Source organism: Syngnathus acus, chromosome 21, assembly GCF_901709675.1.
Source record: "Syngnathus acus chromosome 21, fSynAcu1.2, whole genome shotgun sequence".
Lineage (NCBI taxonomy): Eukaryota > Metazoa > Chordata > Actinopteri > Syngnathiformes > Syngnathidae > Syngnathus > Syngnathus acus.
The window spans coordinates 7,114,857-7,132,383 of record NC_051105.1 but is presented as its reverse complement, the minus strand read 5'-3'; the positions used below and the strand labels follow the sequence as shown (position 1 = coordinate 7,132,383).

General features: G+C 43.4%; 2 protein-coding genes across 5 annotated transcripts; one reads left to right on the top strand and one right to left on the bottom strand.

Annotated features, from left to right (window-relative positions):
• glra2 (glycine receptor, alpha 2) lies at positions 1 to 11,264 on the top strand. 4 transcript variants are annotated; one of them, XM_037239789.1, is made up of 10 exons: positions 1 to 320; positions 535 to 656; positions 3,230 to 3,297; positions 3,374 to 3,441; positions 5,932 to 6,155; positions 7,060 to 7,142; positions 7,250 to 7,387; positions 7,470 to 7,684; positions 9,173 to 9,322; positions 9,529 to 11,264. In XM_037239789.1, exons 3-10 carry the CDS (start codon positions 3,249 to 3,251, stop codon positions 9,811 to 9,813), a joined length of 1,212 nt encoding a protein of 403 aa, XP_037095684.1. In that variant the 5' UTR covers positions 1 to 320; positions 535 to 656; positions 3,230 to 3,248; the 3' UTR covers positions 9,814 to 11,264. The 4 variants fall into 4 exon arrangements, with proteins under 4 accessions (XP_037095684.1, XP_037095682.1, XP_037095685.1 ...); XM_037239787.1 differs by lacking the exon at positions 3,230 to 3,297; XM_037239790.1 differs by lacking the exon at positions 3,374 to 3,441 and having other exon boundaries at positions 3,270 to 3,297.
• On the bottom strand, positions 10,960 to 17,517 carry fancb (FA complementation group B). The gene is made up of 8 exons (XM_037239782.1): positions 16,510 to 17,517; positions 16,133 to 16,288; positions 15,818 to 15,907; positions 15,582 to 15,710; positions 15,091 to 15,263; positions 14,232 to 14,665; positions 13,680 to 13,920; positions 10,960 to 13,506 (listed from the first exon to the last, which is right to left on the bottom strand). Exons 1-8 carry the CDS (start codon positions 17,380 to 17,382, stop codon positions 13,107 to 13,109), a joined length of 2,496 nt encoding a protein of 831 aa, XP_037095677.1. The 5' UTR covers positions 17,383 to 17,517; the 3' UTR covers positions 10,960 to 13,106.
• Between the last annotated feature and the right edge of the window lie 10 nt (positions 17,518 to 17,527).

Sequence of the window (17,527 nt, the reverse complement as noted above, 5' to 3'; positions counted from 1 at the left end):
CCTCACCCATTCCTCCACTTTCAGTGCGCCTCCAACGTGTCTGCTGCATCTTCGGGGGAGCAAGATGATTTTTTCTTTTCTTTTCTTTTCAGCCCATTCCTTAATGTTTCTTCGCGACCTTCTTTGTCCATCTTTTTTTTTTCTTTTAAGAGTTGACTGCAACTAAAGTATGCTGTGGAATGCGCCACACGAGAGCTTGGCCATGCGCGAGGAACGTGCTTTTTGGGTGAGCATTGACAGATGGAAGAAGTAAAAAAGACAGCACCCGGAATGGGTCCCTCCTTGCTGTTAATTTGGGGAGCTTTACTCTTCAACTTCAGGTACGCTGCTGCGCGAATTGACGCAAGTTTACGCACGTGTAACCTTTTTTCTACCTTAGATCTGATAGTAATTTAAAATACAACGCGCACATTCGCACCACACGCAAAGAAATCACACGGCGCGTAATGCGCTTTAACGCACGGTCCCACCCACCTGGCAATACATCACACCCGAGCCGTGTTTTTGACAGCTGCTCCGGTGCGTGTTTACCAGGCTCGTGGACGCCAAGGAGTACGACCCCCGTTCCTCATCAAACATGTCGCCGTCCGACTTTCTGGACTCGCTCATGGGTAGAACATCTGGCTACGACGCGCGAATACGACCCAATTTTAAAGGTTTGTATTTATTTTTGGGATGGACTTGTTATAATTACTTGCACACTCCTAAAAAAAAAAAAAGTAAGCACCGCTTGATCATTAATTGATCCAGAGAAAGCCAGTAAGTACACTTGATTCAATTAATGTGGACGCTCACTGGCCACTTCATTAGGTACACATTAGGTATTACTGTAACCTTTTGTTTAACGTATAAATGTGCTTGTGTAGTTTGCAGCAAAGTATAACATATATATGACACTTAAGGAAACCCAAATATTAGAAACACATCTAAAGTTACAATATGAAAGGTGCAAATGCAAAAGCAGACACAATTATGTGAAGTGAGTAAAATGATATCATTTTCGTTTTTACTTCTGGTTCCAAACTCAAACTATATTAGGATTATGATATTCTGATATTATAATATATGCCTTCTTATATAGAGTAGTCATCAATACTGATACCACTGGTACTTTTGATATGTGAAATGTCCCCCCCAAAACAATGACTGAATGGCAATTGTATATTCTTTTAAATTGTAATAGTTCTTGAAAAACACCCTCAAGAGTATCGCTGGCCAATGCAAGTACCTTAATATGAGGCTGGTATCGGCATCAGGTAACTGATAATTGATTCCCACCCATCCCTAATTACTGTGTGTCTAAATTCAAATCTAGGTACCCTAATGAAGTGGCTAAAACCTCTCACCCCAACGCTGCATGTTTTTTTTCCAAACATCCCATCATGACATGTGTACAAATGCATTACAAACAAATGAGGGGAGGTGTGTAAATACCACAGTCCGTAGGGAGGTCTGGATGAGCGCTCGCAGTAGGCAGGTGGGGGTGCGGGGGGTGTCACCCTGACAGGTCCGAGTGATGGATTGTGCCCCCATGGCAAGGCTGCAGGCTTTTCCGTCTTGTGGAGACACAAACAGCATCTGTCACTGGAAATGTAGGGGGGGGAACCCGGCTCGCTACGAGACGCCTCTGGTGGGCTGGTATGAGTCCAGCTGTTTTTGGGGAGGGTCTTCCTCGAGTTTTTAATTGGAACTTGTTTTTCCTTCAGTGTGTGGCCCTAATACTATTTTGATATCGCAGCTGAATCATAAACACACCTTTTTCGTACGAAGCAATTTCCGCCCCGTGCTTGTCACACCTTGACGAGTGCATTACAATGTTAAAGGATGACCTAGATTTCCTTTTGCTGACATTGTTGTGAGCTGCTTTTATTTTCCTGCTCGCCCCGTTAAGTCTTAGTCAGCTGACAACAAAGCGAGGCAAATATTAATACAGCGTCCGATGCAATATTGATGAAGAACGCGCGAGGAAAAGGCCAGCGGCAAAGGCTGACAACTTCACTTTGCGCCTTTCGGAAGGTTTGCTGGGATTTGAAATGGCAAAAGCAGGCATGCCTGGCAAGGAGACTTTTAATTTGATGCTCATAAAAACCATGTTGGAAAGTGATCTGATTGGAGACTGGAAGGAAAGCCTTTTGGCTCTTAGACAAGATTGAAGGGAAAGTCACTTAATTTGGGAGTTATGAAAGAAATGAGGACATTCAGAGCCGTTGCATTTTTCATAAGCACTTTTCCACATTAAAAAATGTCCATCAAAGCATGTACAGTCCCTGGCCACAACATTAGGTACACTGGGACACAATCCAACGAGATCAATTATAAGAGCTGTTTTGATTGGGTTTGATTGTGATTGGTCTGGGTCATTGAAGTAAGTAAACATTTTAACAACCGGACATAAAATTAGGCATAAAAATTCTTAAAAATCAAGTCATTGTCCCTGCTCTCAAATGCTGGGGTCGTGTCCCCTAAATGTGTGAAACCACACGCAATGGCAGACAAAAAGGTTATTCTTTGTCCAGTGTCGCTCTTAAGTTGACTCGAAATGTTTGTGCCCCAAAATTATATTTAAATATATACAGTATCTATATATTTACTATTAACTTACGGATGACAGAAAGGCGCTCTGAAGCAGCCACACCAGCTGTCTTGTCAAAACGCTGGCTGCCAAGTCAGACATTTAAAAAACAAAAAACGCCATCCTTGTAATTCTGTGCCTGACAATGAGGCACTCTAACGGGAGATGCATTTTGCAAAGTGTGTAGGCAAAGCTAGCAAACTAATTGCATGTCACAATTGTGCCAGATAAGCCCTGATGCAAACAAAGACGCTCAAGTTCTTATAGAGTGGCCGAAGGGGCAACTCATGCTAAATTGTGTTATTAGGGGGTTGTTTTAGGTCAGCTGAAAAAAAAGAAACTAAAATCGCAAAAAAATGATTAGTAGTCACGGTGAATGCTTAATAGACCGCAAGTCATAAGTAAGTTGACAACTGTAACAGAAAAATAAATAAAATGTCTTTCATGTTAATTCATTTGCCTTTATTTTAGCATAAATCTAACATATTAAACCAAAACACTTATGTATAATACAATATATCATACAGCTCTCATTGAACTGCATTGGATGGTGTCCCTAATATAATGTCCAGGAGGTTGAACCCAAGCACGATCATCCCTCATCACCGCTGCCCGATCAATGTGTTTACGGCGTATCATTGTCATTCCATTCCACAGGTGCCCCCGTAAACGTTTCATGCAATATTTTTATCAACAGCTTCGGCTCGGTCACGGAGACGACCATGGTGAGTTCTCCGACATTGCGGCTGCTCTACTGTGCACATGTGTGAGCGAATGTGTTATCTGTCCTTCAACCTGCAGGTCCACCCGTTAACGTTACCTGCAACATATTTATCAACAGCTTCGGTTCTATAGCTGAAACTACCATGGTGAGTTGAGGGGTCGGAAACACTGAGTGAATTCATTTCATCACCTTTTTTTTATCATCCTCTCACAAAATACAAAACCTTGAGGTACCAGTTTAGTTTATTACGTGGCCACGCTCGTAACTCAAAACAACTATTAAGAATTAATAGAGACTACACGAATCTGTTTCAGTCCACCTCCCCAAAAAAGAACAAGGAATTCTAATTGTAAAGTAGAACATACATAAAAGTTTTGCGAAGAAAGCAAAGTTACATTCAACTTCAACTTCCATAAAGTTTTTAACATGTTAACAGAATACCGTTAAGCAATTTTATCAAATTGGATTCATGTATGACAATGAGTCTAATGGCGGATCATGCGGCGAATATAAATGACACATTTTGCGTCCGGCTTTCATGCATCCCCTGCTTTTTTTCCTCATTAATCTAAGTTAATAATTCATACGGTAAACCCCAGCTGGTAAATCTCCATAAGTCCAGCCAATAACAGCGGGTGGCGGCTGGAGCTTCCATAAGCGCTGATATGCTAAAACATCCCCGCTGCTAACAGGGATAAAAATACAAAAACCTGCGAGGCCACACGGCAACACACCAGCAAAGGCTTCATAATGGCCGCTAATCACCACTTAGATCGTGAATGGAGGATGTTAATTTGCACACGGGCTGACAATTACATGGATTCCGACACGGGCGCAAACGCTTGCGAGGCGCCAACACGCTGATGAAATGTCAAACAACATAAGAGCGTGTCATTGGGGTGACACATGCTTCCCATTGCTCCGAGCTTTGCTCGCTGTAGCTAATAAACACATCGTTTGCTTTCTATTATGGCCCAGACATGATTGCACTTAATGAGAAAAGTTAGTGCAAATTGGAACGCCACCACTTTATAATAAGCAACATATGAAACTATTTGTCAGGCAACCAGATGATGCAGATTCATTTCCACTCATTCATTTTAAAGTGTATCATATGTCGTTCTTTAATTTTTGCATTGCAACTTTTTGAATTGGTGTTGTTAGCATGTGAGGTTGTGCCTTGTTGTTTACGTGTCATTTGATTTCAACAAATTGTTGTAGCCTCCCGCGAAGTGACTCGCACTACAGGAGACATTTCTCTGATGATTTTGTATCGCAGGTTTATTTCTCTCAGATCGAAATTGATTTAGAACGACTCGAGGCTAGGTGTCATAATTAATCGATTAATCAAAAAACAAATTGATTATCAGATTAATCGTATTTTCATAATCGAGTCATTGTTTCGAAAAATAATTTAATGACAGATTGTCCAAATCTTTTATTTTCAGGCTCTCAAAAGCAAATATTCTTTGATTTTTGAATTATCTTTCGTGTTTAACCCAATAAGACATTTGCAAACATCTGATTTTACTTTGGAAAACAGTGTCCATTAGTTTTTGACTTACCACAGATCTTTTCCGAGGGCAGCGACGTTCCACAATTTAGCGGAAATGCGCGGTAGTCCATCACCAACCCAGCGAAACAGAACAAAGTCAGAATTATAGTTTTTACTTGCATGAGGAAAAAAAACCTTCTTGTCCAATAATATGAATTCCCACTGTGGCAAAACAAAACAACTATTGATTTTGAAGGACACATGAACCAAGACGACGTACTTTGAGTTTGATCTGATCAAAAGCCACACAATGTGGTTTTCTCTGCTCTACTGGGCAGAATTTAAACTGAACTTTAACCGTTCAATAAATGTTAAAGGATATAAACGGTACGACATAATACGGTGGTGGAAGCTAATATCAAATGTCAGATTAAATGACTTTTTCTGGAGGGCACAGGTAATGCTGACTTTGAAAACATTTCGTGTGCTAACTTTTTCTTTCGTGCCAAAACAAGAACCCTCGAGATTTCTAGACCACAAGGGTAGCCCTCCAATGTCAAAATTTAAATTAATCTTTAAATTACAACAAAGAAAGAAACCCTATGGATTGGCAAGGGATACCTTTAGATCTTTTACCAATCCATAGGGTTCGTGCTACTTTCTCTACTAAGTCAGCTCAAAACATTCAAGCCTTGTTGGCTCACTTACAAAACACAAATCCTATTGACTTTCAGGATCTGAAATGCTGAGGGTAGGTTAAGGTTAGGTCAGAAGGTTCCTTGTTCAAGGACCTTATTGGGCTCCTAATCAATTTAAAATGATCATCCAAATTGATGGGCTAATTCATTTTTATCCACACAATAATCCTATTGATTTTAAAGTATGTCTGATACAAGATGCTACAAGATAAGCAATGTCAATTCAGGGTCAATTTTCCTCACCAATGATCACTTCGCGGGGACTACTGTTGTCTGTGTTATTTCCCAGCAATGTTTTTGATTGCAATTTCCCAACACACTAAAAAAAGAGGCAATATTGTATTAAAAAACAATGCAGATGACTGACTTTGTGTCACCACTGTGCTCCCTCTCCCCTAAGCTGCACCACAAAAATATGCAAAGCTGCTTGTCATGTCTGCAGGATTACAGAGTGAATATCTTCCTGCGGCAGAAGTGGAACGACCCCCGGCTGGCGTACAGCAAATACCCAGACTCCTCTCTGGACCTGGACCCGTCCATGTTGGACTCTATTTGGAAGCCCGATCTCTTCTTCGCCAATGAGAAGGGCGCCAACTTCCACGATGTCACCACGGACAACAAGCTGCTGAGAATCTTCAAAAATGGGAATGTCCTCTACAGTATCAGGTGAAAGACGACGGGAAACAACAATTACTCCAAATAATAAATAAGTCGCATTGGCTGGTGTGTGGTTGTCGGAAGATGAACTGAAAGTAAATTATTAGTCAGAGAAGTGTAGTTTTATTTGTATTTAGTAAGTAAAGTAGCCTTGAAGGGGTTGGTACCTGCCCCTTTTTTCCATAAAACTAATTAAAAGTACAGTTAGCGGGATTATGCGTCCAACTATAGAAAGTGAATATTAGCTCATTTCTTTAACATCAAAAGGTTGTCGAGACAAAGTTTAAATTAGATTTGATCCCATTGTGACTGCCCCCTTTGACATTGCATAAGTCACTGCTTGTAGATTTTTAATAAAAAGATTTCCGATGGAAAGAGCGCACAGTAATCTCGGAGGGGTTTGTTAAGGATCAAAAGATTAAAGGAGAAAAAAAAGTCGGGACTTCATGACGGGTTCGCATGGATCTAGGAGGAATTCAAAGCCAAATTGGGGACTTTCATTAAGGCTAAATAGTCGAGCGAAAACCAGCACATATATGAAAATATTTAATTCCATTTCAATAGAAGGTCCAACATGAGCCGAATTCAATCTTCTCGAGAGACACAACTGAAAGTGTTTCAGTCTATTACGGAGGCTGCTCGGGGCTGAGTGGTGCTCAGGTGTACAAGCAGGGCGGGAAAGCTGGTTAGCTTCCATCGCTGTTCGCAATGGGGGAAAGATGGCGGGGGGCCCGGTGGGCACCCGAATGCATCAGCGATACAATAAGTTGCAGTAATGAAAGTGTGATTGGAAGCCGCTGGAGTGAATCCTTGCCGATGTATCCCAGAGGAGCGCACGGGAGACCCAAGAACACGACTATCACTCCACCTTCTGTTTTCTATCGTTAGTATCTATTCATTTTTGTCATGTCAGGTTGACTCTCATCCTGTCCTGCCCGATGGATCTGAAGAACTTCCCTATGGATGTCCAGACGTGTACAATGCAGCTGGAGAGTTGTAAGCATCAACTATGGTCCTGCAACTAGTTTGCAACGAGTGGTTGACCGTCACATACTGGTTCAAAATTTGTTGTATTTGATGTATTTTGTTTTGAATCCCTGCAGTCGGTTATACCATGAACGATCTGATCTTCGAGTGGCTGGAGAATGGCGCCGTGCAGGTGTCAGATGGTCTGACGCTGCCTCAATTTATCATGAGGGAGGAAAAAGAGCTGGGCTATTGCACCAAGCACTACAACACAGGTCAGTGGATGCGACTGTGCTGTATATGAAACACAACCCAGTCATGTGGTTTCAGAACCAGATTTGATCTTCTGGTCAACAGGCAAATTCACCTGCATTGAGGTTAAATTCCATCTGGAACGTCAGATGGGCTACTACCTGATCCAGATGTACATCCCCTCCCTCCTCATTGTCATCCTCTCATGGGTGTCCTTCTGGATCAACATGGATGCCGCCCCCGCCCGAGTGGCACTTGGTATTACCACTGTGCTCACCATGACCACGCAAAGCTCCGGCTCCAGAGCGTCTCTTCCAAAGGTAAGAGCGTCAGAACATGTTGGTTTTTTTTGAGTGATCCTTCCCGATGGAGCTTCCGAACATGCTGTCGGTCTTAACCGATTGGGGGGTGGACTGCCTTATCCAGATCTGATTGGGATCATTTCCAAGACGTAACGAGTTCTCCGGAGGCTCATGCTCCACTTCCTCACCAAATTGAATGAAAGTTGAAATGAGGTGGTAATGTTTTTGACTACTATAAAAAAAAATTGTGGATTATCATGACCTGGATTAATGGGAATTTACTCAAATTATATTATTGGAACGGCCTTCCAATAAATGTTGGGCAAGCAATATGAGGCTGCGTACAGATCATGGGCATGTAAATGCAGGGGCGGATTTACCATGAAGCAAGCACAGGCAATTTCCTGGGACCCTGAGATTTCTAGCCCCCTTCAAAAAAGATTTTTTTAACAGGGTGTGTGCAGAATGGATTTGGGAAAATGTGTTGTGAAGTAAATGGAGCAAAAAGAAAAGAGGATTTTTTTTTTTTATCACAACTACCAAAACGGCAAGGCCCAGTTTGATGATAAACATACTCGAAATTTTTGCGATACGGGAGCCCGGGTTTTGCCTAGGACCCCCAACTGACTAAATACGGTCCTTGTAAAGTGGATTTGGTTTAATGAGGCTTTTAGGCTGGTATCGCAGTTATCATCAGTCTAAGCCAGCATGAGTTGAGCACCGGCTCACATCCATCCCAAACGCACAAAGGAAGTTACTGCAACTTTCGAAAAAAGGAAAGCTAATGAGAAAGTCACCTTAATCGCCGATGCACTCGCAGTTACCTGTGCCGTTTCTATCAACTGTCTCCCAACGCACTTTGTACTTTTTCAAGCTAAGTGTGTAGCGCACGGCGCTGAGAGATCACAGTGTTTTCAAACTTGACTAAAGACTTGCGTACCGCCGGTGACTAATGTCTATCTCGCTTGTATGAACACCTGCAAAGTGTTCAAACTTGCTCTCAGTGAGGAAACGTGAAGTGATTAGTCTGTTTGTATGAGGAGGAACAGCACGTCAAACACATCACGGTCTCGAACATGAAAGACACTTGCCGTGATAAATATTGAAAATGAGCCGCCACTCGTGAAAACAGTGAGGCGGCCCACTCGAGTGGCCTCGTAAAACTGAGCTGTTACGTTTCACATGCTAATCGGAAGAAGCGGGGTGACGTTGACGTACGGCTTTCATCTTCCACACGATGATGACAAGATGGTATCAATATCTAGCGATTGTTTCTCATCGCCTCGGCGCGTTTATTGTCAGACAAACATCAATACCACTGAGACGCATCTCTCGTTAGTTACATATGAGGAGGAAAATGTCAAGACTATCATCTGGTGTTGATTTATTCAGGAAAAGCATGCCTGGTAGAATTATTTTTATGCCAAAACTCAATCAAAGTGCAATTGAACCGCAGGCTGACTGGAGAAGATCTAATAGAAAAAAAATGTTTCCCCCTGTCTGCAGGTCTCCTATGTGAAAGCCATTGATATCTGGATGGCGGTGTGTCTGCTCTTTGTATTTGCGGCATTGCTCGAATACGCTGGGGTTAATTTCGTCTCCAGGCAACAGAAGGAGTTTCTGCGCTTGAGGCGAAGACAAAGAAAGAATCACAAGGTAGACTTTTCCCACCTTCGCTGTTTACGTGAAGTTTGTGGAGGCACATGGAAACAAACCTCGGGCTGAGTGAATTATTATTCATAGCACACCATAGTGGACCATAGTTTCTGAGAACATGCAGAGAAGCTACAAATATTTTGAAATCTAACCTCTCTCTTTTATTAGTTTATGCCAGTTCAATGTGTCCACATGTGTTTTTTCAGGATGAAGACATGCGTGACGGACGTTTTAATTTTGCTGGCTACAATATGAACCAGTGTCTGCCAAGCAAGGACGGCTCAGCTGTTAAGAATGCCGCCCCGGCCGCCGCGAACCCTCAGCCCTCTGTCCCCAAAGACACGGAAAACATGAAAAAGAAGTTTGTGGACCGAGCCAAGCGGATAGACACGATCTCTCGAGCTGCTTTTCCTCTGGCCTTCCTCATATTCAACGTCTTTTACTGGATCACCTACAAGATAATCAGGCACGAGGACATCGACACAAAGTAGAGACTCGCTATCCGGTTTATTTTGCAGACTTGAAATAAGATTGTTGAGGAGCAATGCCAAGTGATGTTCTTTCAGGGATGTTTGTGAATCTAACGGGAATGTTCAGGGCGTAGTATGGGGGGGGGCACTGAAGATTTAGTAGCATTCCGGTTACGGTGGACCAAATCTTTTTCTAACCCATCTTTGCCTTGAGGTCTGTACAATTACGGAAACAAAGATGCTATTTGTAATCGGGGGGTAGCTTAGTTTGAGCCTCCGAGACTTCTCCAGGTTGCCACGGGAGGAACTTCTTATCAAAAGGATTTGTTTTATATTACTATCTACTATCACAACACTTCCTTTAAAGACAATATACTGTAAGGCAATCAAGGTAGAAGAAGATGGAAGAAGCAAAAGCACATGATGGCATCTTGTGCGTTTGGAATAATTCAAGGGTCTCCTGAATAAAAGGGGTAGGAAAAAAAAAAATCCCTACCAAGAAGTGAGTTCTTCTTTGGGATGTGACGATTCTCTATCGACCAATCAGCCGACCACCACTGAACCGCAGTGGTGAGCTTAACTTCTACCAATGAAAAAAAGCAAAAAAAAAATACGATAGTGTTTGGTGATAATGGGATTTTTGTCCTTTACCTTTTGTTAGCCAGCTACGAAGCGCAGTAAGTTTTATGAGGTCCATATAATCGGTAAAACATTTTCAGTATAGTCTACTGGACCCGGTTGCCACAAAAGTCACTTTACACTTCATTTCTCATTTGTGTCATCAATTGAAGGGAAGCAGACTAATCATCATTGTTTTTTCTCTCCTCAACTGCAATTAAGCAGAAAAAAACAGTGTGTAGTGACTTTTGGGACAACCAGGGTTTTCCAAGTTTGGGTCCCTGGGATTTTTTTTTTTTTTTTTTTTTAATTGTGCCCTTGACAGTGAGTGTAAAATACTCATCGACTGATCACAGAGCAAGGACACAATTTCTATTTGGTCCATGTAAATTTGTGCGTGTCAACGTCGGGGCACTGATGTACAGTGTATTTTTGTAAGTTTGGATCCGAGGGAGGAACCGAGTTTCTACTTTGAATTCTGAACTGAAACTTTGACAAACTATTTTACAGTTTCAAAGACATTTTGAGTGTATAGTAACGTCGTCCAAGTAAATGCACCAGATCTTTTTTTTTTTTTTTTTGTAGCTTTAGTCCAATAAAGTATAACTGAGGGAGCGCTTGGGTAAATTGAAAAATAAATAACCTTTCTGTATACTTGTCTCGCCACGGGCTGTGTACCTTTTGACATGTTGGATGGAGATATGCACTGCAGACAGCGGCGGCAGTGGGCGGAAGGACGACGCTGAAACTGCCTTGCGCGTATTCTATAGAACTAATGGACCTGGAGAACTCTTTTTGAATGCTACTATTGAAAACATTTATTTATCAGCCTGAACATCAATAAACATAACCGCTGCTTCATTTTCTCTCGCTTCATGGAAGGCCGGCTCAACCATAAGCATTTATTGGAGAAAAAAAAAACGTTTATATTGCTTTTCTGTCATATGAGATCTACTTTCCTCTATAACAAAAACAACAGACAAATGCTTCTTCGGCCCGATTGCAGGTCAGATAAGAAGTCTCATCTCACTGAGGTGATGACACTGGCCATGGGTGACTGCTTGGCCTGGGGTAGTGTGGATATTATCTGACAGTGGGTTTCCTCCAATGCATGATAATGGACCTTTACCGTTGTGCTGGCTCGAGTACTAACTGAAAGGGAAAAAGAGCCTATTTGAAGTAAAAAGGCTCATGATGATGTACTTGGCCAAAAGCCATCGCAGAATGAGACAGCAGCTATTTAGACGCAGATTAACTTCCTCGCATCATCCATTATGAGGAAATACGAGATAAATATGCAAGTCTGCGTGAGTGGTCCCGCCCAAATCACAAGAATTGCACACTGATCAATAACACTAACCCGTCACAGAAATCCAATCAATTCCGAGCCTACACAACAGCCCATTTATATTGTTTGAATTATGTAAAGGTGGGAGTCATTAGGCCATATGTCAAGGCGTGAAAGAAAGATTAGTTGCAGTTTCGTTCAGGATCGAACCAACTTGGCTCGTTTATTGAGGTGTGGGTTGGAGGGCTTTGTGAGAACTGAGAGGTGAGAAATGAGTTGCCATGGCAACTGCACCCAATCAGGAAGGCCAAGGAGTGAGTGAGAGCAAATTGTTTATGGTCGTTATTTAGGCTGAACGGTATAATGGGTCGACGTGAAATAAAGAAAACCATAGGAGAATTATTATACCGAGTTGAGTATGGAGGTTTTTTTTCTATGAGGTATGAAGTAGTAAAGATATTGAAATGTTGAGACTTACAATGGGACACAATAATTTTGAAATGTGACACTGTTTAGGTCTGCACAGTAGGGATAATATGCTGCTATTATTAGCACATCAGTCTGGGTACTGAAGCCCAAGCATTGACCCATTATAAATTTTAAACGTGCTGATGCATATATTGGTTGGGTCATTTTTCTTGACTTCTTACTCTTTTTATGCGTAGGAGTGGTTTGCGTTCCACTGAATCATATAAAAAAAGCCGTTTCTAATGTTTTGCTTAATTCATTTAACAACGGGCAAATTATTCATTCTTAGGATGGGAATTCATTTATCACTGTGCAAGTTTTGTTCAGGGTTGCAGAGAGCTGAAGCCTGCCTATCAGGGCAAAATGCAAATACAACCTCTCAGTCATTTCTTGTTCTACTTCTTCAAGTCACCAACTAGTTGAAAATGAAGTCGCATCTGTACTGACTGCAGCCATGCAGAGCACTTCATCCGAGGGGGAAAAAAAAATAGTGTCACGAGGCTTGGGTGGAGAAAATACAGACATATACAGTATGAGTCCCCTCTGGTCAGTTTATGACTTCTGGTCAGGTCGATCTGTCAGACATGTTGTGCAATTGTGACATTTTCACAGAAGCATCATATGAGAAATTGCATCATGTCCCGGGAAGGAAACAAGTGAACCGTGAGGTGGAAGAACCAGTAAAAGCTTTCTTTTGTGCGATCCCACCTCTCTCCCTCGACATTTCTCACTTTGGGGTGAAACTTGAGAGCATCAACAAATAGTGTGAGGACACAAAGTCTGGAGGATTAAGACGAGCACAGCGCAGCAGAGTGAAGCGATGCCACCTCGGAGGTGATCAAGTGGAAATATGCTCAAGTGCGACAAAAGAATGCAAGCAAGTCAGCATCACTTTGCTCTTGGAGGCCAAATTAGATTTTTTTTTCCAGGAGTAATCACATTATTTCATCTGAGTCTCCATGAGGGCTGCTAAATCCCCATCAAGCTGGGCAATAGTCAACTCTTGAATAAACTTGCGATACCTACTTACATCCAATCGTCTGTTTAAATTCTGCATACCCCTCTCCACGTCCTGTTGCCAGGCGAGTCGACACTTCTGGAGGCCTTCCGGCGTGCCTGGCTCGAGGGTCTCTACGGACTCCGACATACTCTCCTCATCTTCTTGCTCCCCACACAGCAACGGTGACACAAACTCCCGTAGTGACGCCACTTCCTTCTCCAAAGCCAAAGCCAGCATCTCAGATGACCCCTCTCTTCTTGAGCCACAGATGGGCTGGATGGAGGAGGATGCCGGGAGATAACCTAGCAGGACGTCCAGATGCTGGAGCATCTGCAAGTGACTACCAAAGAGCAACCGAGCTCATTATAAGCCATTGACTCATATGCCTGTTTCATTGTCTGTCTACATGTGTTGCTGCACTGCTTGTTTTATGAAACAAATAGGTCGAAGACACAAGTGTTCAAAAGATGCCTGAGTGTTCTGCTTTTGGCAGTGCAAATGCATCCTTCTCACCTCGAGTGGACTGCCAGTTCCCCCTGGAAAGGACTGATGCGACGCCAGCACAGCAGCGAAACAGAAGAGAGTCCTTGAGAAGCGAACAGTCGATGCTGAGGGCTCACTTCTACCCTCTTACAGCCCACTCTCCGCTGCAGCCAGCCGTCAACATCGCCCAAGCTATGATCGGGAGAGTCTATGCGGAAGACGCGGTGATCGAGCACTGCCAACAGACACAACAAGTCCTCCTGAGCCTCGTCTGGGGAAATATAAAAAAGGTCAGGGTCAACACGCAATTCTATGCGGAATTATAGAAAAATAGTCACAGCATAATAAGTCATGATTCCGTGAGTCATTTAACGAGAATAAAGCCAAAGTATCTATTTGGAAAAATAATAATTTTATGAAAATAAAGTCCTAAAACTACCAGAAAGGCTTGTAATTGAACAAGAAACTGAAAGTCAAGGTGTCACTGCTACTTTTCACATAGCACCTAAACCTTACTCTCTAAATAAGTTTGAAATAAATAACTCTATAAATGTGCTGTTTCCTTTTAATTGTGAATTTCACCTGTTTTAAGCTCAGGGTTGCTCAACAGCTGTAATTTGAAGTCTGCGTGGATGTCTAGAGTGACTTGACCACAATGCAGGACAGTCAGTGCCGGTACGCCGGCGAGGACTGAAGCTTCTTGTCTCGGAGCGTAATGGAGCATGACATTGCACTTGACACAGGCAGAGTTCAGCAGAGGCGCCAGCCTGGTCACGGCAGTCACGGCGAGTCTGGCCGTGTTGAGATCATTCGGGCCGACCGCGTCGTGCAGCTTGCTTCTTTTGGCTGCTGGCTCTGGGAAGGTGGCGGCCGAGGCGGAGGAGGAGGAGGCGGCGGCGGAGGGTGAAGGGCCGAGCGCAGGGAGCCACAACGCTCGACTTTGGGTTTGGATGGCTGCGGGCGTGGAGCCGTGGCCTGCCTCTGTCAAGATGGATAAGCTCGCACCGACCGCTGAGCTGCAACAAAAATAGCACAGCGCTAAGGAGGCCTGACATCACAGGGACAGTAGCACAGATGTGTGTGTAGAAACACAAGTTGGTGATTAATAACAATATTCCAGATGGTGAGAATACATCAGAAATTGCAATGACTCCTGAGGCAATAGTTTTTCTCTACATGTGCTGGAACAGGTGGTGGGAGATAGCAGATTGCTCCCACAAAAGTCAGGTTATTGCAGACGAGGAAGAAAAAAAAAAAAAAGTGTTGCCATGGCAACCACCTGCATTTGGCTCACCTAAGACTGCAGGGAATCAACAAGTAAGAATTAGACTTCATCTAACTACACTCTGCTTGTTAACAGTGTGTTGTCATTCAACAAAAATGAAGTCTTAATAATCAATACATTCCAATTAACAGCTCTCCAACAACAAAATCAAATTACACTAAGCTGTCGGCGGCAAGTATCACTCCCACGACTATTCGTCCGTCCACGACGCGATGCCACAGCCTGTCAACTTGAGGTCTGCGGGGCACCGCCGGCATGACTTGGGTCTTGTCATCGGCGGCCTCTTCCTTTGACTCGTCATCACTTTCCAAAAGACCGACAAGGCCTTCCTGGAAAGAAAGACGATAATGACTAATGGCAAGTGTGTGACAGCCCTGACAAGCAATGGCGGTTTGGAGTTTGGATGTCAACAGAAGACAAATACGGTTCAGAAATGGTGACCCTTGTGTTTAAGCAAGAAATGTTGCTCAAGTGGTGCTCTACAGAACTTGGTGGCATTTTGCTTTGTTTATTACTTCATCACAAACGCTGCACTTTGTGTATGATGCAACTTATCAGTGACAAGTGTCGGTGTGAATCCTCGGGAGGAGACGTTGAAAGGGATTCCAACCTCACTGATTGAAAATAAGATAAATATTCGCTTGTACCTGCTCGGGCCGAGTGAGATTTGGCTCTCGATTGTGGACTGCATCAGTGAGCGCGCGCACCGACTGCTGCACAACTCTCTCCTTTACTCTCACTTCTCCTTGAAGCTCTTGCAGCTCGCTCAGTCCACTCTAAGAGACAGATGACCGTCACATGACAGAGGAAGTCAAAAGACTTGGGTCAGGTTGACAAAATGTGATGTGGTCATGCAACTTCTGCAGTGATTTTTAGATGTCACCTGCAGTCTGGACTCCAAAGCTTGAATTGTGAGGATTTGGTTCTCCGGGAGAGGGGAGGTGTTTGCTCTTTGCCCACTGTGCTCGCCTCTCTAAAATTGCAACATTTTGCTATTGTTGAAAAATCAGGTTAGGTGACATTACGAAGTGCATTACTATAATCATGTGCTTTGAAGAAAACTGAATCAAATCGAAATCACAATATCTGCCATACAAATTGCTATTAGATATATTTTTTAAATCATTCAACCCTACTGGACTGAAAAAAAAGGACATTTTAGAAATTATGTATCATTGACTGAGTTGGTTTTCCTTACAGAAAAGGAGATCCCGCAGAGGTCGGTAATGATGAAACGTTCTAGCGGCTGCCCCGATACACAGTCATCCTTAAAAATTAACAATATTTGCTCGGTACCGCATCCAAGATAGTCATCCACGTGCACAGAGATAACATCTGACCACTGGGCGGTTACCTGCAAAAGAAAAGTCAAACTGTGTGATAATGCTGAGAAATGGGCAATGTGATTAGCCGTCAGTCTTTTTTTTTTTTTAAAGCACTTGTCCTCATTAGGGCCGCGAGTGAGCTGGAATCTAGTCTTCCATGAATATAACAGGGATGTTTTTGGAAAGTGGGAGGAATCCATCTTCACTGGCCACCCTAATTAGGATAAGGTCACATGCTGCTCATACGTACTTCAAATGTATCCTTCCACACTGCACACACGTGGCCCTGGTCGAAAGATACAACAAAGATGACTCCATTTCTTCCAGTGTCGACCACTTGTATATCTTCAGGTCTTTGAAACGGGAGTGCGCAAGTGTCTTCCACCACGCCGTTCTCCAAATAAACCAGTTGCTGATTGGCAGTGGCTGCAACCACAGTGCACCGCAGCACGTCGTCTGTTTGCTGGGCTGACAGCACAGAGATGCACGTAGTGATGCTGATATAAGGGGGAGGTAAAATCACAGCGCCGTCCAAGGTGCGACCGCTCCCAAGAAAATAGGCCACAGTCTGCTGAGAGGAGCACTGTTGTTGTCCCAGTATGAACACTTGTTTCTTATGCAGGGGGAGCTCACCGATAAGACAGTGGGACAGTTGGAGGGGCACCCGTATGACCCCTCCTGAATCACTTGGTGCATGAAACACAGCATCAGCATGCATCCACAGCACAGTGGGCCCCTGGAGGATGGAAACGTCCCCATTCGGCTTATAAGGGAGTGAGAACTCAACGCAGGGCTCCAGTTGGTTTGTGCCACTCACAGTGAAAAGTTTATAAAGAAAAAAGTCCGCCTTTTTATTCTTTTTTGCCACAAGGACGCACGGCGCGGTGGTCCTCCTCTGAAAACACTGGACGCTTTTAGATCTTATGACGTCGTCCACGCGTGCTGCGCTTTTGTGGCTAATGACAGCCGCTCCTTGCGATGTCTGCAGGAACGCTTCTTGATCCGGTTGGAACGAAAAGCTACGGAATGTCAACTCGCTTGTCACTCGGTTGTCACTTAAGGCGTGATCAAATGTGATGATCTTACCACAGAACGAGAGTTGGTTCGAAGTGACGCCCTTCATCGTGCCTTTAAACGACTAGATGCATTTGTGATGTAATCACTGAATTTACAATATAGCATTTACACTTGTATAGGCGTGAAACTGATTTTCGATCGGGTTCGTGTCACTCGAAATGGCCCGCCAACCCGGAAATGTACGTCATGTC

Bases quoted from the DNA above. Each gene is read 5' to 3' on its own strand.
- glra2 (XM_037239787.1), top strand. From the start codon at position 241: ATGGAAGAAGTAAAAAAGACAGCACCCGGAATGGGTCCCTCCTTGCTG. The intron at 3,442-5,931 runs GTGAGTTGAGGG...TCATGTCTGCAG, and splicing joins CTATAGCTGAAACTACCATG to GATTACAGAGTGAATATCTT. The intron at 6,156-7,059 runs GTGAAAGACGAC...TTGTCATGTCAG, and splicing joins AATGTCCTCTACAGTATCAG to GTTGACTCTCATCCTGTCCT.
- fancb (XM_037239782.1), bottom strand. From the start codon at position 17,382: ATGAAGGGCGTCACTTCGAACCAACTCTCGTTCTGTGGTAAGATCATC. The intron at 15,264-15,581 runs GTACAAGCGAAT...CTTTCTTTCCAG, and splicing joins ATCTCACTCGGCCCGAGCAG to GAAGGCCTTGTCGGTCTTTT. The intron at 13,507-13,679 runs GTGAGAAGGATG...GCTCTTTGGTAG, and splicing joins GAACTGGCAGTCCACTCGAG to TCACTTGCAGATGCTCCAGC.